At 42.3% G+C, this 23,354-nt stretch overlaps 1 protein-coding gene across 8 annotated transcripts in view; it reads left to right on the plus strand.

Annotated features, from left to right (window-relative positions):
- MBNL2 (muscleblind like splicing regulator 2) overlaps positions 1–23,354 on the plus strand; it is a 158,182-nt gene that overhangs the window by 48,882 nt on the left and 85,946 nt on the right. For all 8 annotated transcript variants that reach the window (XM_027065120.2, XM_027065114.2, XM_053217262.1 and 5 more), the window contains exon 2: positions 3–777. In XM_027065120.2, the coding sequence (XP_026920921.1) occupies positions 604–777 (174 nt within the window). In that variant the 5' untranslated portion in view covers positions 3–603. The remainder of the gene's footprint in view (positions 1–2; positions 778–23,354) is intronic.

Raw genomic sequence — 23,354 nt, forward strand, 5'->3', positions numbered from 1 at the left:
AGGTTCATGATTTCAAAGTGCCTGTGTGAAGTCACTTTCGCTGGAAACTGCAGCCTGAGCTCTTGTTGTGTTCAAATTGTTCTTCCGTCAAATGCACGTAGCCCTGACCTTACGGTGGATGAAGATACCTCAACTGTCTGACTTTGCCAATTGCTCGATTTCAGGATTTAGAAGGGTGGAAAGAAAGAGAAATCTTGCCAAGATCTGAACGTCTAGGTGGCTTATTCTCCAGCACCGTCAATAGCTGCACGTGTCAGAACTGACTATCCTCCCGAGGAGTGCCATGATATTGAAGTCACTTTATTAAAAACAGTTGTGTCTGCAGATCGGTCGAGAGACTCGGACGTTTACCGCCAGAGATGACACTGAGTGTGCTTCTGTTGCGGCCCACTGTCTTCAAGTGGGGCATATTGATTGATGAGTGACTGCTTGCCGATAAATTCTCTCCTCACTGCTTCCTGGATTGGGCCTCCCTAAGCAATTGATCACTTACCTTCAGACTCACATGTGGGGTTTTTCACAACAGTAGTCTCGGAATCACTGGGACCTGGATCGATTTCATCATTTGACACAAACAAACAGAATCCCAGTAGCTCGAGCATCATGGCTTTGAACGTGGCCCCCGTCAGAGACACAAAATGGCTGACGTTGGAGGTCTGCAGGCAGTTCCAGAGGGGCACGTGCTCGCGCTCCGACGAGGAGTGCAAATTTGCTCACCCCCCCAAGAGCTGCCAGGTGGAGAACGGAAGAGTGATCGCCTGCTTTGACTCCCTGAAGGTAAGGGGATGCGTTTCCTGTGTCGTGTTGATGGCACAGTGGACTCTCGGATGGAATGCTTTCCCATGTAGCTTCACAGAAGTTCAACAGTCATTTTTAGGTTCTGTTTTCTTGTTTGCGGTGACTGTTGGGAGATCTTCACCCACGTTTTTTCATATCAGGCATACATAAATTTTTTACAGAGCCATGTTTAAATTAAAAATACATGACGGTATATTTTGGGTCTGGCATGACATTCATGTACCCAAGAGTTTTAAATCAAAGTCTGTCTTGTGACAACTGAAGATAAATATTTTATTAACGTTTGATCTTCTGGAGGTTATATAAAGGTGAAGAAATTGAATGTGTCACTTTTATGTGCCAGTTATTCTGATTCGCCTCTCGAAGAATTTTCTACTCTTATGCTTTTCTTTCTTGACCAAGGGCTTCCTAAAATACTTCTTAATAGGTTTTTCATTCTTTCTGACGATTTGCCATGGCTAACAGAAATCATTGAGTACATACTTGGTACTCCTTGAGAACCCACTATGTGTTAGTTAACAGCATCACGGAAGAATTGAATGTGATTCAAGATGGTATCCTTGAGCTCACTGTCTAGGACGGAAAATACAGCATGTCAGCAAGTAACTATAATGCAAGACAGAAAGGGACATATGCCTTAAGAGAGAAACAGGCTTCTGTGTGGGTCCATAGAAAGGAGAGCTGGCTTCCAGCTGACTGTTTCAAGACATGTTCTAGAAGGTTGTTGCAACCTGAGGTGTATACTAAGTCAGGTGGGGTTTGGACTTGCAGAAATTGGGGGAATTATGATGAAATATCTAATTGAAGGAAGTAGGTGTGACTTAGCCCATAATTCTTTGAGGCTTATTTTGCCCTAAAATATGGATTCTATGAATCCCAGACTGTCTAGGACAGTCCTAACATCATCATGATATAGTTTTCAATGGAGATAAGAGCCTAATGTTTACATCTCTGCAAATTTTATATAAATAAGCTTACCAAAGAGTTAGAAAAAAAAAAAAAAGGTGGTCCATGCTTTTGGGAAATCTTAGTGCTGTGAGTTTACAAAATAGTGACCTTAGCCTATTCTTGGATATTGAAGGATTGGGTATGTTTTGAGGGAGAATTTCATCTTAAAGTGAAAAGTTATGTCTTATGATATTTATTAGTCGAAGTTGAAATATAAGACTTTGTATATTTAAGTATATCTTAAAGGGAAAATTTGTCTACACACTAAAAAGCAGAAGGATACATTTGTAGCCCAAGAGAAGTCTTTTAAGGGTTAAAGTTTGAAAAATTAGATATGCCATTTATCCCCATAACTTTCCCTATTTTATTCCTCTTTATCATGAAAAGTTTATTAGATTAGACTTTAAAAATATGAATTGTTTTGTCTACACAGAAATCAACAGATGGATAAATCACAGTTATATAAAGTATAACATTATAAGCATATTTTTATAATAGTATTTATTTTGCTCTTAGTCAAACAAGTAACCTAAGTACGTATTTGCTTCTATGGTCATCACCCATGGAAACATTCACTCTAAAAAGCAGTTTAGATTAAAACCTAGATTTTAAGAGCTTCAAGATATGGAAACAGGTCAGAGGTGAGAAATTCATTTCCCAGGTCATCCTACTTCCTTTGTTTTATTGATCCAAGCCTTCACTGGTTGGATATTGACTAGGAAACCAACGTCTTAGGAAGTGTCTTAAAACTTAATTCTTTCAGCTAGTTAAGGAAATATGAGGGAGATATATACAACACATTAAGGCTAAGTACTTCTTGAATATCAAGAGGACAGCAACTTCCAGGTCCTTACAATTTATTACCTCAATGTGGATTCTCCGGGACCACAGTTGTTGGAGGAATTCCAACCCATGGAGAAAGGGTGAAGAACAGTTAAGTTTAACATAAAAGCATGAACCAAGCATGAAGATTTGAGTTTTAAGGACCATTTTCAGGAGTGTCTAGTGGAATCATTTGCAGTGTTGAAGCATGGTTACAGATTGCCTTAAGTTATCAGTTCCCTTTTAGAATTGTACATTTTCAGATTATTTAATTTGAGCATGGTGTCACTTATTTTTAAAGTTGTCAAACTGTGAAGAATGTGAAAAGAGCCCATAGCATAGGAGTAAGACATACCCGAGTCTATAAATACCTGCTCAACCACTTCCCCGACTTGGGTGGGTCCCTTGTCACTTCTTAGCTTTGTTGTCTCATCAGTGAAATGAGAACATTTGCCAGTGACATTGGCTAACGTATGCACACTGCCCGGCACCATGCGGGCATATTCACCTTGCAAGGTGGATGTAAGAATGACGAGTTCTTACAATAAGGGCGAGTAAATTAAAAAGGCACTCAGGGGCACCTGGGTGGCTCAGTTGGTTAAGCGTCACGCTCTCTTGGTTTCGGCTCAGGTCATAATCTCATGGTTTCGTGAGTTCGAACCCCACATCACGCTCAGTGCTGACAGTGTGGAGGCTGCTTGGGACTCTGTCTCCTTCTCTTTGTGCCCCTCCTCCACTCACATTGTCTCTGTCTCTTTCTCTCTCTCTCAAAAAAAAGGCACTCAACAGTGGTAGCTAAAGAGAAAAATTATGATGACAACAATAATTAAGCTATTTAATTTTAATTTCATTTAATATAACAAATAAGACAGTGTTGGTCCGCAGAACCAGCCTACGACAGACGGAAATGCAAGGGCTTAGCTGTCAGGCCAGGGCTTGAATGAGTTCTGGCTGGTTAGAAGTGAGCTATAGCATTTGAGACAAATTATTTTACCTCCTTGACTTCAGTTTCCTCTTATTCAATATTCATATTATAATTCCAACTTCATAAGGTTACTGCAAAGACTACCTGGCCTAAGATATGCCAGATGCCTAGCAGAGGGCGGGACATAGTAGAGCCAGCTCCTGTTATTTTCCCTTCATAATAAAGTATTACAGCATAGACACTGATTTTGATGACTGGCTTTATAGACAGGATGTGTCCAACTCATAAAGCGTTCAACTCTTAATGTGTCCAAACTCTTAAGAATCTACTGTGTGAGTGATAACAGCTCAGTGATACAAATTAGTCATGACATTAAAGCAAGTCAAGTTTGACGCCGACATTATGTTCGTGGTTAGTATTTCTTACAAGGTATTTTCTCAAGGACTGTGCACTATTTTTGTTCAGAAAAATAGGGAAGAGGAATCTGTGTTGGCATACCAATATAGAGACCAGTCGACTATAAGCCTGACATATTCCTTTTTGTTTTTCAGTTTTTGTTATGGACTATTTGCATCCATGAGGAAACATCCATAAAAACATACTAAAGAAATTAGTGGGTGGTTAAAAAGGAGATTTGCTGAGGTCTTTGGAAAGAGAGTTGTACATCTATAAATACTTTTGTAGAAATGTTTCAGAAAATAGAGCACAGTTCTTACAATGACAACTGTACTTTATTTACAACTGTTACCTTGTTGCATTTTAAATGAAACCACTGGGCAGAAAAGGCATTTGTGATATATTTTTTTAACAGTGTAGTTGCTTAAATTTTTCTGGAAGGCCTGGAACATGGTGTTCCACAAGATAAGTTAACTTGACAAAATGCAAATTGCTTCGTGAGCAGCTAACCTCCCTGTATCCTTGACCGTGTTGGCCCCATCTCTGTTCCTTTATAATCCATAAAACAGTCTCCCTCACAGTTGAGATGTTTGAGATTTTTCTTTTCAGGTTCTTTTCCCTGTAACCAATAGGAACTAGTCTGGATTGTTTTGCAGACGGAAACATCCGGAAGGGAATAAATGAATTAGCTTTCATGCTTATTGGGACTAAAGGTTTTGGCATTTACCACTTTCATCAAGTATTTAATGTCTTTGCTTAAACGTTTTAATTCAAACTGAAATTAAAATAGGAAATAATTTTTTAAAAAATCATGTTGCTAATTTTGGCCAAAGAAAAACAAAAAGCACTCCTAGAGTCTTTGGGGAAATTGTTTTGGCTTTACATAATAAAAATTAGTTCAAAGACCCTATGATTCTTTGAGCACCTGAGTGAGATGATGTCACTCTTCCATTGGAAGCCTCCCAGTGGCTTCCTAGCTCGCCTGGGTACATGGGTAAAGACCGATCCTTACAAAACTGTTTGGGCCCTGGAGATCTGACTCTCACCCCAACCCCCTGACTTCTGTCCTACCACTGTCCCCCCATCCAGTCCCCTGTAGCCACCCCGCCTCTATCCTGGCCCCTGGCTGTGCCAAGTAGGCTTCCTCCTTAGAGTGTTTACACTTGCTCTTTGCTCTGCCTGGAATATTCCTGCCTCAGTTGTACGAACAGCTTATCCCTCATTCCCTTCTGGATTCTGATCCAAACTGCCAACAGTGAAGCCTTTCTGCCAACCTTATTTCAAATAGTAATTTCCCCGTGGCTGTGATTCCATTTGCTCACCATCTTGCTTTCTTCTTCTCCCTAACACCGCCTTCTGGTAAACTGAACACATTCTTGGTTTGGGTTCATTATCTGTCCCCCTCCCTTCTGCTAGAATGGAAGGTCCATGTAGATGGGGATGGTATCTTTTCTGATCACTGTCGTGTCCTCAGAGCCTAGAACAGTGTCTCCTACGTATTAGATGCTCAATAAGTATTTGTTGCATGGTAGAGCATGTTCCTTAGGAAAGGATTCAAGCCTCTCAGGTAGGGCTGCTGCATACGGCTTGTGTGGGTGCATTTCTCAATATGGTCTGTGTGACCGGCACCCCCTGGAGTTGTGCAGTGCACAACCTGTACGACAATGTGCTATGGCCCTGTTCTCAATAGTCCAATAGATTTCAAAATCAGGGGGCTCTGTGAAGGAATTAGAGGCCCCAGTATAATACAGCATGGAAGTGTAATACAACATGAGAAAGTTGACAAGAAAACTGACAAGTAATTGACAAGTAAATTACTTCAGTTTCTCTGAAGTGTTGCAGAAACTACTTACTATTACTCTCCCATTCTTTCTAAGTTTGAAAATGTATAAAAATAGATCCTACTCACTTATTTGTGGGATGCTGGCTATAAGTTGGCTGATGACAAATAAAATTTTAGTCTTCATGTGTATGGGTGAAAATTTTAAAATCGAATATGGTAGTAGATATGTGATCGTTTGGGACAGTTCTTCAAAACATACTAAAAAAATGTATGTCATTGGCCTTGGCCTTAACTTCATGTTCTTGAATTGCTTTCAAATAGAAGCTAATTCTTTGCAGAAATTGCTTGAGGATTTTTTAAGTTATGTGCTCAATTCTGGCCTGATTTGAAGATATAATCTCAGACAATTATTTTGTTATCTATAGAAATCTCTGTAGTCACAAAGAGGCTACTTTCTGCCAGGTATTTTTCATGAATTATCAGTTCCTTCCAACGACTCTGTAAGGTAAATATTCAGTCAACCATTACAGTTGTGGGATACAGGTTGGAAACAAATAACTTACAAATGGTGGGGAAGAGACATGATCCAAGGTAAGTGTCACTCCAAAGCCGCCCCATCCCTTCCCTCCTCCTAATTCCTCTTATAGAATAACTCATCGGTCTAATGAATTCTAAAACTCCTAATATCTTAACAATATCCATGTTTCACAAATTTAGCATATGGAAGTGTCAAAAACATTCTAAAATAGAAGCCCCCAGGAATAAACTGATCTAGGTACTAAAAAGTTACATATTTGAAAAGGAGAGACAGTGAGGCCCATGTATTTCTTTTTGTCTGTATTTGTCTAGAGATATTATACATCACTTACTAGGTCTCAGTAGCAAAAGTAGTTTTGGTCCAAGGTGTTGGTGTGTGTGTGCGTGTGCCCGTGCGATTCTGACACATAGGATTTCAGATATCACGATAAAGTGAAGGACATGTTCTACTTTAACGGTGCCCGGACCACCAATTCTACTCCTTGTGTAAGAGATCCATGTATCCATCATCTGACTGCTGCCCTCCGGGGCAAATCAACCACTTGCCCCTTTGTGATACTATGAAGACCTCCATGTAACAGTTCACTCCTCTAAGTATGTGTCCCCCGTACAAGCCCGTAAGCTTCCCAAGGACAGGATGGTGTCTTAGTCATCTCTGTGCCCAAGCACCTAGCGTGGCACTGATGCGTGGAGGAGGTGCAACAATAACCATTCCAAGAGTGCATAAATTAACGAAGGAATCCCCACGACTTTTCAAAACAAACTCATTGATGATTGCCAGTGAACCTCAGACACCAAACTGCTCTGCGTGGCTGTTCACCATTTTCTTTAATTTCTCCGTTTTGTTCTGCAAGCCTGGCCAGCCCCTCCTTGGACTTCTTTCCTCCTCTTTCCCCCCACTCCTACTTCTTCTACCACTGCAACCTTCCTTCCTATCTCGCCTCTAATGCCACCTCTCCTCTCCTTGCTCCTCACTGTGGATACTTGCCAAGACTCAGCATTGGTCTTTCCTAGACCAGGTCGGTGATGAGTTCTGAAAGGGTGTCTGCGCTCAGCATTCAATTCCCACCTCTGTGTCGATCCATCCAGGTTCTGGGTGCGTGCCCTTTCCTGGCCAAGTCCGTGGCCAAAATGCCCACCAAACACCCTGTAGGCAGGGTCCATACTCACCTGTAGTTGAACATTCCTAGATCCAAACTCTTCATCCACCCCCAGTCATCATCCCACTCCATGTGCCTTGTTCCCCAGGCACAAAACCTTAGCTTGCTACTGACCACCATGCCGAGGATCCTTAGTCTTTCTTTTTCTTTCTTGTTCTGGTTGTAGGGAAATATATAAACTTTAAGAATCAATAAATTTTTAAACTGTGAAATGTTTACCCAGATACAGACTATTACAACAAATCTTAAGATCTCAAGGGTTTCATGTTGGCCTCTAAAAACTATCTATGGACTGCAAGTTAAGAAAGTCTCATCTACAGAGAAGTCTGACACATTAAAGTGGGCACAAGATGACCAGAGGGTCATTAACGATACTTTTTGGCTGTTTCTCAAATTTGCCTAGGGTCAAAATTAGCACCAGATTCTTCCTGATACTCAAGATATTTCTATGCGAAGAAAGAATATACTTGTAGCTTCCAGGACAAGAGGAGGGCCAAGAGGAGGACAGTGCAGGTGGAATCAGTTTCGGTGCCTTTAGTGAGCAAAGGAATGAGGATTCTCAAGGTGGCATCTCCCTAAACGTCCTATCAGGGATAGCACATCTATGGCGTTTATGGGTGATGCCACCTTCCTAGGGACACGGCTTCTACCCTCAAGACACCTGCATTCTAACCCAGTCTAAAATTAAGAGGTAGACAAAATAATCTCTACGTTAGTTTCCTGTGGCGGTCATAACAAACTACCAAAGACTGGGCAGCTTAAAACAACAGAAATGTATTGTCCCCCAGTTCGGGGCGGCTCCAAGTCCAGACAAGCGTTGGTACGACCGTGCTCCCTCTGAAGCTTCCGTGGGAGAACGCTTCCCTGCCTCTTCTCTTTTCTGGTGACTCAGTGTCTTCTCTGGATCCAGCTTCTGATGTCTGTCTTCCTGCGTGTGTTTCTTCGCATGGTCTTCCCTTTGAGTCTGCGTCTAAATTTCCCCATCTCACAAGGACGCCAGTTACATTAGGTTAGGGGCCCACCTTTTCTGGTATGACCTCATCTTAACTAGTGATATCTGCAACGATCCTACTTCCAAATTAAGTCACAGTCTGGAGGACAGAGGTTAATTCTTTAATTCATCTTTTGGGTAGAGGGGCACACCGTTCAACCGTAAGAATCGTATCCAAACCTAGAAAATGTCAGAAACCAAACACTGTAGTCTAACTCCTGAGCCCAGACTACTTTTAAAGTCTACCTGTGCACACTGCTCAGAACAGCCGCTAGCCATCATTGGAGTTGGCAAGAGAGATGAGGCTTGAAAAACTCCAGTGTTGGGTACTGGGTAGACGAAAGAAAGATGATAAGCTGACATTCTGTGATTACAATAATCTGTGTTTGAAACATGTAAAAATAGATTAAAATAATTCGCAGAGCAAACTGGCAAAACTTATTTTCTCCAAAAATCAAACGGAGCAAAATATCACTTTTAACCTTAATTACGTTCTTGAATAATTACATTTGTTTATTATTCACTTAGCCTTGGGCAGGGATGCTAACTTTTGCTAGTCTGTGTAGCAGTTTCTTATGAAACCATTTCTCACCAAAGCTTAAGGAGAAAGAAACATTTATCATGATTTGTTTAAGATTCTAGTTTTTTTCTGAAAATGGAAATAGCATCTTGTCAGCACCCTCCTTCCTTCGTTCAAACTTTTGCTTTTATTTTAGAATGTGGTTTTGTTTTATGTATGTATGTATGTATGTATTTAGAGAGGGAGCACAAGGAAGGGGCAGAGGAAGAGGGAGAGAGAGAACCTGAAGCAGTCTCCCCACTGTCAGCGCAGAGCCCAACACAGGGTTCGAACTCACGAACCACGAGATCATGACCTGAGCCGAAATCAAAAGTCTGATGCTTAACTGACTGAGCCATCCAGGCGCCCCGGAATGTTTTTAATACAATGCAAACTAGGAAGCAAAGATTTAAAAAGTGCTGGCCTGGGAGTCTATATCTGCACCCTGGCTTTCCTGCACATAATCTTATTTCATTTCACCTCTCTGAGCGGGCTCCAGGTGCCTCATTGGTAAATACTCATTCATTTAGTCCGCTCATTCATTCATTCATTCCCTCTTTCACTGAACAAGAGGTCCAAACCAAAATCCGCAGAACTCAGCAAGAAATGGGATGAGGCACTCACCAGTGGCTGTGGGGGAAAGGCAAGGAGGACTACAGGCTGCAGGAAAGTAACTGAAAAGCATGTGACCCCCTGACCGTGGCGGCCACCACTCAGCCACAAACAGCTGTTGCCTGCCTTCTGAGACTCCTGGGGATTTTTTAAAAAAGAACCAGAGGTACATATTTTGGTGTGAAGTTTCCCAATCCCTAAACCTTGGCAACCAACGAAAATATTGTTTAGAGCCCGAAGTTCAAGCAAAACACATCTACAGGCTGGATTCCATCTGTAGACCGCCGCATTCAACCTCTGCTCAAAACAAATGAACAATAATTGATCATGGGACAGGTGCTGGTGAACACTGGGAGTGGAACAGCATTCACCCCTTCTTCTATCAGCGGAGATCACGGAGGGCAGAGCAAAATTATAAACTGCTCTGAAGGACCTAAGCTCGAAAGACCCTACGTGTGTAGTCTGGGTGATTCACTCTCTGGTTTCGCCTTACCTCACTGGCCACTCCTGCTCTGTCTGCCTTCCTGAATCCTCCTCCTTCTGAACACTGGCATCATTCCAGACTTTGAACGTCTCTATGTTTCCTCACACCTACAGTGACCCCCCCTTACCCTTATTACTCACCAAGCATGATCTTGCCTCAGAACCTTTGTACTTTCTGGCCCATATTCCAGAGAGCTGGACTCCCTAGATGACCTCATCCAACCCAGTGGCTGTAGACATCTTTTCGTATGTTGAACGTTTCGTAATTTCTGTCTCTGGCCCCGATTTCTCCCCTAAGCCCTAGACTCATGTATTCAATTGCCCACATGACCTTTTTACCTGGATATTTATGTGACATCTCACATTTGATAGGACTGCTAAGTTTTTGGTTTCCCCTACAACCTCCTGTTCCCATTGTCCCTGTTCTCAGTAGATGGTGCTGTTTATTTGCTTGATCAAGTAAAACATCTTAAAACCCAGCTTCAATCTTCTCTTACCATCACCACCATATCCAGTCCATCAGGAAGCCCGGCTTTCTCCACCTTCTGAAGACATCCTAAATCCAAGCACTTTCTGGCACTTCTGTCATGACCACCCTGGCCCAAGCCACCATGTGTCTCCTATGGACTCTTTTTTTTTTTAATATATTTTTTTAACGTTTTATTTATTTTTGAGACAGAGAGAGACAGAGCATGAACGGGGGAGGGTCAGAGAGAGGGAGACACAGAATCTGAAACAGACTCCAGGCTCTGAGCTGTCAGCACAGAGCCCGACGCGGGGCTCGAACTCATGTACCATGAGATCATGACCTGAGCTGAAGTCGGCCGCTCAACCGACTGAGCCACCCAGGCGCCCCCTCCTATGGACTATTGTAACAGCCTATGGTAGCTCACACTTTTGCGACTCCCTCCTTGAACAGCGTGACCTGGAAGTCAGGTCACGTCATCCTCTAGCTCAGAACCTTCCAGTAGCTGTCCGTGTCACTTATGCAATCACAGCCCTTAAGGCCCCCTGTGCCCTGGCTCCCTGCTGCACTTCTGGCCCCATAAGTCGACCACGCTCCCCCTCACGACTGTGTTCCTATCACAGTGGCCTCTTTGTTCCTCAGGGCCTCTGCACCAGCTGTTCCCTCTCCGTGGAATGCTCTTCCCCCATGTAGCTGCAAGCCTCCGTTCTCCACTTTCATCCGGACTCTACTTACATGGCCCACATCTACCCACAAAAGCAACCTCAGAAATTATCTTTAAGGGATGTGATCTATCTCTGTGTCTCCTCTGCGTCTGTCTCTACCACGAGACGGTGAGGCTGTAAGGCAGGGATGTCGTTGCTCTGTCCCTGCACCCAGCACGTGCAGGGTGCTCAGTCAGATTTGCAAATGCATAAATGTATCCTTAATTCTTACACTTTTAAATGCCACTGTTCCAACAAAATTCAAATCACTTTTCTGGCTACCCACTGCTTAATTTTTTTCTGTCAACCCACAGACAGGTAAAACCTCAAAGTTAAAGGTTCTGTACAAATAAGCTCTTTGCTTTACAACCCAAAAGGTGTTTCTGGGTCATGCTCATGTTTCTGGAATGACAGATCACATGGAGATTTGCCTACAAGTGTCAGCGAAGAGCTGTTAAAATTCATGGAGTGGCTTGTTGGACCACCGTGGGCAACTCAGCAGATCCCGAAAGCCTGGCTATAGACTTACGCGGCATTGGACGACATTTTCACTGGTCTATAAAATAAGGACACTGAAATACTTTCTTTCTTAGTTTTGTTTCATTTTTATGGTGGTAAGGACACATAACACGAGCTATGACCTCACCCGTGTAACAAAGTTTTAAAGGCACGACACCGTATTGTTAGCTACAGGCATAGTGGTCTATTAAAATACTCTAGGATGTATCCGTCTTAAACAACGGAAACTGTACAAAATGGTTTTTTTTTAAATAAAGCTGAATTCTTTCAATTCAAAGTTTCTTTTTTATTCAGAGATTATACCTTCTTTTTAAATTTTTTTTAAATGTTTATTTGTTTTTGAAAGAGAGAGAGAGAGAGAGAGCACAAGCAGGGAAGGGGCAGGGAGACAGGGAGACACAGAATCCAAAGCAAGCTCCAAGCTCTGAGCTGTCAGCACAGGGTCTAACACGGGGCTAGAACTCATGAGCGGCGAGATCACGAACTGAGCTGCAGTCGGACACTTAACTGACTGCACAGGCGTCTCTGTACCTTCTTTTTTTTTTTAATTGATTATCATAATGTTCCTTTTGTCTCCAAAAGAGGTTTTCTTAGCAGATGAGTTTTGTTCTTTTTCCCTTAATGGCCTTACTCAGCAAAAGAAAAAGCGAGCAATTCTATGTCAGTTTCCCATTCTTCTTGGAAATATTAACTCCATAAACTTGAAAGGTAGGGACATGCCGGCTCATACTATCTGCCTGAAATCCCCATTTCACTCGTTTGGACCCTGCACACAGAGAAGCCTTTGTCATCACAAAGTCACTGATAAGTCCACACGTTCCCTGAAAGAAGCCTAGAAGTTCTGCAAGCCTTTTTCTCTTAGCAAACAAGGACAGCTTGATCATCAAATGAGTGGATTTTCACTGGCGGGGGTTGGGGGTGGGAAATGAGCCCGAGTGGAGACAGAGACATAGAACAGACCTAGAACATACCCGTTTCAGTGTATGAGAGCAGGTCCCCCAGAAGCCCAGGGTAGCAGGCATCCAATACTAGGGTCTAAACTACAGCAGGGGCTCTCCTCTGGGGCTACGGAGACCAGGCCTCTTCTGGCAGAGCTTTACCAGTGACAGGCTGCACCTGTTTCACAATTTCCTCGTGAATTGACCTGCTAATGCTAAGTAGCATATTCTTTCCACTTGGTTTGGTTCAATTTCCTCTGGCTCAAAGATTATAGCCTCGTTTCTATTACCCTTTCTCAGCACTGTCAAGACCAAGAAGAATAAAACTGATAAGAGGACGAATCTGCCCCCAGAGCACCACTTTTGGGATTCAGGAAGTGAGTGGATGTTGACATATTTATTTGTGATCAGCCGTACCTGGCTCTCCTGCCTGACCAACCAGCATTAGGGGGATATGTCTGATGGGACCATTTTCTTAGGACTGAGTTCGTGTGTCCACAATGAATGGCAGGCCCCTTGGAAAATGAGATGATGTCAGGAGAAGGAGGAAGGGAAAATGACTCGGAGCTTTTTACCCAGTTCAAGCAAAACGAAATGACTGGCTTCAATTTTAGGCATGTTTACATTTCACTCAGTCTGCTGTCATCTAAGTGACACTTTGTGTTTTTAAAAAATTAATCACTTGTAGTTTTCAACTGAATCAGTGCCATGGACACCAAAGTACATTAACGAGCCATCTTAATATGAAAATTTGTTTCTCGAAAAGGAGAATACAGTACATACGGGTTTTTTAAAAATAAGCATCTGGTTGGGGTGCCTGGGTGGCTCAGTGAGTTAAGCATCCTACTCTTGATTTCAGGCTCATGTCACGATTTCATGGTTTGTGAGATCGAGCCCCTTGTCAGGCTCTGTCCTGACAACGCAGAGCCTGCTTGGGATTCTCTCTCCCTCTCCTCTCTCTCTCTCTCAAAATAAATAAAAAACATTAAAAAAAAAAAAACTTAAAATTACACATCTGGTCCACATCTCAAATCTCATTCAGAAGAACATTTCAAGTGCTCCCAGCCCTTAGTAAAATCATGAATAATGACACCAAAGATATTATTTCCACACCTGCCATGAAACGAAGCCCTGACCCAGATGCTCAGGATGTAAAATTAATCATCAGCAACCTCATTTGCGAAATTGAATTCATATCGCTTCCCTTCCGCTCCCGTCGGGCACTTGGTTGTTAACAGGAACTGTGATCGCGGGAAAATATTGGGATAGCAGAATTCTTAATGAAGAATTCTAGTAGCTCCAGATGTTCCGAGTGGTATATAAAGCCGCAGAGGAAGAAGTTTCGTTTCCTGGAGAATTTCAATGTCTTTGCTCATTTACTTCTTCTAGAGTCATTGGGCCACCACCAAGTGCTGAGCACTATGTTTGATGCCTAAAAAGACAGACACCTTGTTCCCATGGAACTCGCAGTCGAGTGAAGGAAACAAGAGAAAAGTAAACAAACTAATCAAATAATCACAACTTATCAAGACCGCTCTTCATTCAGGAAATACCGAGCGCCCACAGAATGACAGGCACCGGGCTAGGCACCGGGCTAGGCACGGGCAATACAGCCTGTTCTAAAAGCAGCCCGGTTTCTCGACCTCATGGGGCTTTTGTTCTAACGAGAGCAGACAGAAATCAAATGGCTAGAAACAGTGCCCCCCCATCCTAAAAAAATTAGTTATTTTCAAGTTGTGAGAAATGCTAAATAGGAAATAAACTTGGATAAAAGCCAATGTGATCGAGGAAGAATTTAAATAGAAAACGTGACCTGGGATGCTGTCTTCAAGGAGTTACTTTCTGAGCAGAGATCTGAAGGACACGGAGGAGGCAGCCAGATGGAGAGACGACCTTCCCCAGGCATGGGCAAAAGGGAGCTCCAAAGCCTTGGGATAAAAGTACTTCCCTCTTTCTAGAAACGATGCAGGGCAACTACAGCACAATCCATTGGTCAGGGGGACAGAAGCCTGAGACCATGAATAAGAGAGAAACCATGTAAGAGTCTGAGTTTTATGCTCAATACTAAGATTTCCACAAGAGGTTGACACGTTCCCGTTTGCCTCAGGAGAAGGCCACTCTGTCTAGAGAAGGAATTGCAGAAGGAGGCCAGGCCATGACATCATTGGAGAGTCTTCCCATCGTCCAGACTGAAGCAATTTTGAAATCTTATGTGTCTTTGATATTTTTTAAAAAGCCTACGTAACTGTCTAAGGGACCCCTTTATGCTTATTTTGGGACTTTTATCAGTGGCCCACGGTATCCTTGCTGTAGGCTTTGTCCGATGATGGAATTGCACCAGAAGAGAGATAATTCATCTACCTCCGGTGTTTCAGATGGGCAAGAAATGCAGGAAATTCTAGATCTCCTGGCCATGTTTATATAACATAGTCTTGTGAATTACTGCCTGATGTCTCCAAAGATCAGGTTTGATGGGGAGAGACCAATACCCTGCATGAACCCTATCACTTAATAGCAGGCCACAAGTGCAATTCAGAAGAAACTTCTTTCAGGGGCGCCTGGGTGGCTCAGTTGGCTGAGGGTCCCACTTTGGCTCAGGTCATGATCTCACATTTCTTGAGTTTGAGCCCCAAGTCGGGCTCTGTGCTAACAGCTTGGAGCCTGGAGTCTGTTTCAGATTCTGCATCTCCCTCTCTCTCTGCCCCTTTCCCTCTCATGCTATCTTTCTCTCTCTTCCTCAAAAATAAATAAACATTAAAACAAAATTAAAAAAAAAAAAAGAAACTTTTTTCACAAGAAAGACTTCTTTAATCGCTGTAATCTTAAACTTTTCTAGCTGGCCTCCTGCATCTTGCTCCCTTTTGTCTTTTAACTTCTTTTTCCACAGCCTCCAAAACCCCTCGCCATCCATCAATGGCTGTTCAATACTGTGCCATATTCCTTGAGAGACATGGACGTGTCAGACGGAGTTCGTGCTCTGACGGGGTTTCTCAAATAGCCGAGGAGACAAAGAGCCATGCAAAATTAACAACTAAATACTAAACTGTTTGGTACTAATTATTGGAGAAAGACCTTTTGAGAAAAGAGAAGGAGGGACTGCAAAAGGGAGCCAGAGCATGTCATGGAAAAGAGCCTCACAGGCTATGTAGACGTCAGCTGAAAGAAATGGCTGACCTTCACGTTGGATACCCTATAACTGTGGCTTCTACCCGTTTTTCCCTTGGGGACTTCTGGAGGCACCTATTCAGTAAGACTGAGTACATGGATCCCAGGAATCTGTATTTTTAGAAGCTATCCAGTGATTCATATGCCCATTTTCGAAAGTATTGCTCCAAATGACCTCATCACGCACTGAAACTGCTTGTTCTCAACACCGCATGAACCTAGCAAGCATCCCTGAAAGTCGTACTTAAAGTTTCCACTTGTCTCCCCAGGTTCCAAGACGGCACAAAAGTATGGTGTCTCACAGGTAGCATTTTCCAAGTCAGGATAAAAAAGGTCAGCCCCCTGTTCCATAGCCTTTGACTTCTTATTCCTGTGCCCACTTTAGTTGAAATATCCAACAACACAGCAGACTACAAGTCATTACCCGTAACCGTGCACCGTAAAACAACAGCCGCCAATCCCGGTCGTTGCCATTGGTGCCACCGGGAGGGGAGAGCAACCAGGATGGGAAGCAATGGGAATGAATCAGCAAATGATCTGGGTATGTTTACTCGGAAGAAAGACAGATTCAGAGAAAACATGGCAGCTATTGCCAAATACTCAGAGTTGGAATGGTGAAGAAGAGGTAAAGTTGCTCTGTGGAAAGGATGAAGACAGGTATTTGTTCAATATGAGTAAAAAAATATCTGAACATGCCCGGAGGGATAAGAGTTTCCATCTAGGGAACTGCTCAAATAATGCAAGCTTGGGATTTGTATTGTGTCCTTTAAAATGTTCTACGCCGGGGATATTAAGAGGCAGTCTCATGCAGAACTAATTACTAAAACGGCCAATCCTAGCTTAGCAAGAGAAATTTTCCCTAGTGTCAGTGGTGGAATATTTAGTTGCCTAGCAACCCGTAAATATCTATGATGCAATGGAAAATCCTTAGTTTGCGTCTGGGTTGATTGTATAGTTCCTAATACCACACTTGGTTCATTTCATTGATGATAAGTATTCCTGTTATAGTCTGTTACATATCAAAATGGTGCTGAGCTGCAGCTTTACACAGTTTCGATCTTTGCCGAACACTAGCCAGCTGCCTCGCCGAGCCCAAAGGCACACAATAGTAATAGATGTTTGGTCCATACAGGAGGCGACAGGATAAGACGGTGAGAGCACAATACTTTTGGAGATATGTACAACAGTTCAAATGAAATCTGGTGGAACCCTAAGTGTCACGGTACAGGTTTAATCATGAACTCTCCAACCTCGGACTTGTGTGCATTTCTAATAAATGACTAATAGCATTTATGGTATAGAGCAAAGTTTAAGGTGTAGAACAAAATGTGTAAGATACTACAATCATAACTTTCTAATCACAGTCTCCTAGAAAACTGACAAAAACATATGTGGATGGGTTAAAAGTTTGGTCTCATTTATAAAGGACTGCTTTACATTATAAGAACCAAAGAACAGCTGTTTGTCAAGCTTCCACATTAAACATCTGCCAGGATATCTTCTTAGGCAGGTTTTCTTAGTGATAATGACTGGGTACATAAAATAAATCATGGAACCCCATCAGATTTTATCCATACTAAATACCGGAGACATTCGCTTCCCCTTGTCAAAAGATCATAAATAACAGAAGTAAAACCGGCCAATCGCTGAAGGAGTAATCAGTATAAGTTTAGTGTGCGCACAACCAAGAAGACAGTTTGCAAACTGGGAGCACTCAGTCCAAAACAGGGAATGAGGCTCCAGGGTGCATTGCTGTAAAGCAGCTTATATAGTGAGAAAGTTTATTCTTCACAGTGACTGGACACGATACTAGAATTTTGTCAAATGATAGGGAACTTGTCAGTGGTGACCTCATATCAACCTCGGGAAATAGTTCCCAGTTTTGCTTACGATGTTCAGAGTCATAAGCCAGAAGTGATCCAGGTCAAGTTAACCTTGCAAAATAAGATAAATTAAGCTTTGTTTGTATGGCTAAACAGGTTGTGTATGCTCAGGAAATTTTCAAGGCTGGCCTCTGATTTTTTTATTTTAACACCCTCTTTTGCTTGACCTCTTAAACCCAAATCATAATTTTAAAAAGTGATTGATTTTGATTCATTTCTCTTCCCCCCCCGCCCCCCCACAAAAGGCTTAGAATTGCTTTAGGTAACTTTTTATTAGCCAGTCTAGGACATTTGTACAACAATATAATTAATAGCATTTTTAATGAAAATGATGGTATATTAATTGGTAATTTTTGGATGAGTGTTCTTCCTAATTACTTATTAACCTTTAAATCAGATACACACAAGGGACTAGAGCAAGATTCATGTCTTTGAGTATCTGAAAGCTTTGTCAAGGTGGGTTTTTTTTTGTTTTTTGTTTTTTTTTTATAAAAAGAATCCAGAGGAACTGTTTTTTCCCCCAGAGGAAACTCAAAATTATATCAGGAACTAAGTATGGTATGATGCTTCACACATTAATATGCTATAGAAGTTTTCATGTATCTATTCTTGTCACCTTAGTGAAATAGAAGTATGGTTTAATAAGATAGCAAAGAGGATGCCGTCCATTTTTCTTTAGCACTTAAATTTGCAGGTAGTTGCAAACAGTACTGAAAAGAGGGAAAAAAGGCTATTAAATTAGGTGAGAAGGTCTATTTATCTCACTATACATACAAGAAAATGAAGAAGGCACGACCTGCAGAAGATCTGTAGATCTTTGGCGCCAAGTATCCAGTCTGACTCCATGTAACTCAAAAAGGCTTTATGCATAAAGCATGGTGTGAAAGTTCATCACTGCCATTTAAACAGCAGGGCCATTTAAGTGGCTGAACACAGACTGGATGCAAACACAAATAAGTGGATTTCAGAAGGCAAGAGTCCAATTTCACCTTCTCTGATGGGAAGTCTTCCCACCCTGGAGGTCTTCTCTGTAGCCCTTTTTCTGAGTTTCTCTCGGCGTTTTCTGTCTATCCAGAACTGTGGGATAAGAGTCACTATTTGAAGGCCTATGTTACTTTTTACTCATTGTGAAGATTCATTTGGTACCTGGGCCTTCCCTCTAAGCCTTTGTTTGACCTGTGAACTTTTCTTGTTTTTAATTGTTTTTTTTTTTTCATGTTTATTTTTGAGAGAGAGCGAGACAGAGCATGAGCGGGGGAGGGGGAAAGAGCGAGGGAGACAGAATCCGAAGCAGGCTCCAGGCTCTGAGCTGTCACCACAGAGCCCGATGCGGGGCTTGAACTCACAAACCGCGAGACCATGACCTGAACTGAAGTCGGATTCTTAACTGACCAAGCCACCCAGGTGCCCCGACCTGTTAACTTTTCTATTTTCTCTCTCTGTCTTTGCCTAATTCATTCATCAGAAAATTTACCGAAGCCTGATATATCCCAGGTTCTGTCTTTGGTACAGAGAATACAGCAGTGAAGACATCATCATGACTTCAAGTTGGTGATAGTTTAATGGTTGGGGGTTGGGGTGAGGTGGGGTCAGAAATGAGTATCGGGCATCTAGAATGCGGTATAATAAGTACTAGGAAGGGTATCTGTGTGCCCTAGAGCATGGGAAGTTCTGGAGTATGTACTCTGGAAGCATACTAGGGGCTAGCCAATTCAGACTGGGGCTTAAGGAGGTGAGGGAAACTTCTCATCGGACTTAAGTAGGAAAATGGAGGTGGCGTTAGTGGGTAAGAGGGTAGAACGCGCCGTCTCTGTCTTCCTTCTCTGACTCCATGAGGCCACCTGTGTTCTTAGTCGCCCCATCTCTGTCCTTTTGCCTGGTTTCACATGACTCCCATCTTCCGTGTCTCCCTACTGGACCATTATTTGCTTTAGAGCAGCCCCTGTGAGGGCCATCCGGCAAACTATTACAGGACAATGACGAATAAGCTCTGTGTAAAGGCCTTGCTGCAGGTGGAAGGAGGCTGTAGGTTGAGAAAGGAGTCTGACTCTTCCTTCTCCCAGTGATTCCAAGAGGTCTGTACACAACTACACGTGAAATCCTAACTGTGGCTCCGCTTGCCTCTCCAAAGAAGAAATAACTGCCTAAAACAAGAATTAAAGACAAAAGGCTAACCTATAGAGAGAGCAGCAATAAATACATGCACACATTCAAGAAGTTTTTTAAAATGGATAAACAAAATGTTTCTTGAAAGGAGAAGAGAGAAATGAAAGAAAATAATCATCACCATCATGGCTGCCATTTAGTAAGCATATCTACACATTGTCAACTGTACCAGCCATTGTTCAGGTATTGCATGTAATTCTGAAAACAATCCTGGAAGGCAGGATTCTTTTTTATTTATTTTTTTTAATGTTTTTTAACGTTTTTAACGTTAAACGTTAAACGTTTTTAACGTTTATTTTATTTTTGGGACAGAGAGAGACAGAGAATGAACAGGGGAGGGGCAGAGAGAGAGGGAGACACAGAATCAGAAGGAGGCTCCAGGCTCTGAGCCATCAGCCCAGAGCCCAACGCGGGGCTCAAACCCACGGACTGCGAGATCATGACCTGAGCCGAAGTCGGACGCCCAACTGACTGAGCCACCCAGGCGCCCCACAGGATTCTTAAAACAAGTCCTCGAACGGTCTTGGGCACAAACTATGAGCTCAGTAACTATTTCCTGAATGAATGAAGATATAAATGCTTCTGTGTGCTTGGTGGCTGTCTCTCACCTCCTTCACCCCCTAGAAAATAAAATTCCTTGAGGGCAAGCACTTCATTTTGCTTTCTTCCATATGCCAAGCACGTAGAATGAGGCCGGCACGTGGCAGGCACTCAATGCTGTGCCACCTCTAAAAGACAAGGAAACAGAGACTCAGCACAATTCAGTATTTTATGCAAAATCACACATAAACCGAGACCATGTAGGACTTAATCCCAGGTCAACCCGTGTTCTTCCTCCCTTTACATCACACCAGTCAAGCCTTTTCTTCTGTACATTCTCTCGTTATCTCAGGCCTGCTCAAGTTTCAGAGATACTCGGCTCTCTATAATTCACTAGGATAGTTTTGTTGAAAAGACTTAGCACAATAGCATATATTGGTGAATATTTAGCACATACCTATTAGTAATGGCAATTATCAACTTTCCCAAAAAATAATAAGGGGGGTGAGGGGAACAGGAATGGGAAAGGGTTTTTTAAAAAATTTTTTTTTATTTTTTAATGTTTATTTACTTTTGAGAGAGAGACAGAGTATGAGTGGGGGAGGGGTAGAGAGAGAGGGAGACACAGGATCCAAGTAGGCTCCAGGCTCCAAGCTGTCAGCACAGAACCCGACAGGGAGCTTTGAACTCATGGACCACAAGATCATGACCTGAGCTGAAGTTGGACACCTAACCGACTGAGCCACCCAAGTGCCCCAGAAATGGGGAAGTTTTATTCCTCCTGCTTGTGCCGGAAGAACGGGGGAATACACAGAATGGGCTGCCTGTCCCCTACAGCCACAGCGAGCCTTGGACTATTGGGACAATGCAGCTTAGTCTCCTCATCAGGACTTATTTGCATTATTAAAACGTAAAGACAGACTCACTGGTGTGTCACGACTCATCCTCATCATTAAGATCATTATGGTGACCTGGCACGTGTGGGCAGACTAATCTTCGAGCACAAGAGTGAAACGAGGTGCCTAACTTGTCATGAGCCTGGCTGCTTTGGGCGAAAGGCAGCAGTCTGCTGTGATCATCAGAAGAGTCTAAGTGACTCAGTTTTACAAAGTGTGATCACTGAGGCTTTGGGGAGTTTATCAAACTAGATTGCAGCCACCTTCATCTCTCTAGATCTAGATTTTTCTGGTTCTTTCTCTAATATTCTTTTCTATTTTTCCCCATTAGTTGGACAAAATTAAAGGTCCCTAATACTGACAGTGTTATAGAGAATTATGCACTCTCATATGCTATGGAAGTCTAAAACGGCTTAGACTTGTTGGAGGACAACGTGGAAATATAAATTATATTCTTAAATGTTGATAGCATTCAAGTCAGCAATTCCATTTCTAGATATTTATGCTAAAGAAATACTTACATATGCATATAAAAAGGCATGTACGTGTTCATGTCAGCAGTATTAATAAGAGTGAAAAACAATCACAAAACTAATCACTGAGGTCATCCAGGACGGGTTAAATAAGCTTTGGATAACTGATACTCTGAAATACACGTGACACTTAAAAACTGAGGGGAATTACTCTAACATCTATATCAAACACATCCACATCTGACTTGGCAAAATCTCCAAAGCATATTATTTAGTAGGAAAAAAGAGCTAGTTGCAGTATTCTGTACACTATTAGCTCTTTGCATTTAAAATACATTCCAGGGGCACCTGGGTGGCTCAGTCAGTTGAGCGTCTCACTTCGGCTCAGGTCGTGATACTGAGGTTTGCGAGTTCGAGCCCTGCGTCCAGCTCACTGCTGTCAGTGCCCGCTTTAGATCCCCTGTCCCCCTCTCTCTGCCCCTTTCCCACTTGTGTTCTCTCAAAAATAAAACATTTAAAAACTTTACATTCCAAAAGATAGATTTCTATAGGTACATATATAATGTACCTATTATATATGTAATATATATTGTATATGTAATATATATTATATGTAATATATAATATATGTTATATATATCATGTAATATATATCATATATTATATATGTAATACATGTATATAACATATATATAACATATAAATATATGTTATATATTTAAATACTATATTATTTATCAATATTATATATGATTATGTAAAATAAATCACATGTAAATATTATATATTATATAACATGCTCTACCATACATGATACAGTAATATTTTCTGGATAGATCTAGACTTGTCTTTTTTCTGATGACTTCTTTGTGTCTCAGAGCCTTTCAGGCATGAGGAAAAGCTGGGGCAATGTGATGGGAAGGAGCTGAGCCTGGTCTGTTGAGGCACAGGGAAGAGACCTCGCTGAGCAGCAGAATGTCATTACATATGCTTTGGGGCTGAGGTCACCCTGCTGTCTGAATGCTCAGGGACAAGAAGATTGAGTTACTTGAAGGAAATGCTGTCTCATCCTTTGCTTGCCATTGAGTTCTCCCCCAGCCCTGGGAAGAAGAAGCTCTACGAGTCAGTCCGGCTCCACTGGCCCAATTGAACAGTTTAATCAGTTTAGAAAAGGGGTTTAGTTTACAGAAAACACCCCCTATATTAGCTCACCAATAGCAAACGGTGATGAGAGCCCTGCATTGCACCAGGTTACTTGTGGTCACCAGAAACGAGAGCAGGCAGGGTCTTCGTGTCCCAGACCTATGTGGGATCGAGAGCAAGCTCCACCTACTCCTGTCCCATTTCTTCTAGTTGGATTCTTTCTCAGTTCTTCATACGGTGACAGTATTGCAGTGTCTTCCCAGAGAATATCCCCTCTGAAACACCTCCGGATTTCTGTAGTCATTCTTTAGCACATCCTCGGCCTTGGAGATTGCTCGTCTGTCTCTCCTTGGTACTGCAGACATCTTCACTTGCCTCTTCGTCATGAAGCCCCTCTCATCTGGAAAGCCTAAGCAAAAGTTCTCTTCCTTCGCTATGTCCCTTTCT

This window comes from Acinonyx jubatus, chromosome A1 (assembly GCF_027475565.1).
Source record: "Acinonyx jubatus isolate Ajub_Pintada_27869175 chromosome A1, VMU_Ajub_asm_v1.0, whole genome shotgun sequence".
NCBI classification, from domain to species: domain Eukaryota; kingdom Metazoa; phylum Chordata; class Mammalia; order Carnivora; family Felidae; genus Acinonyx; species Acinonyx jubatus.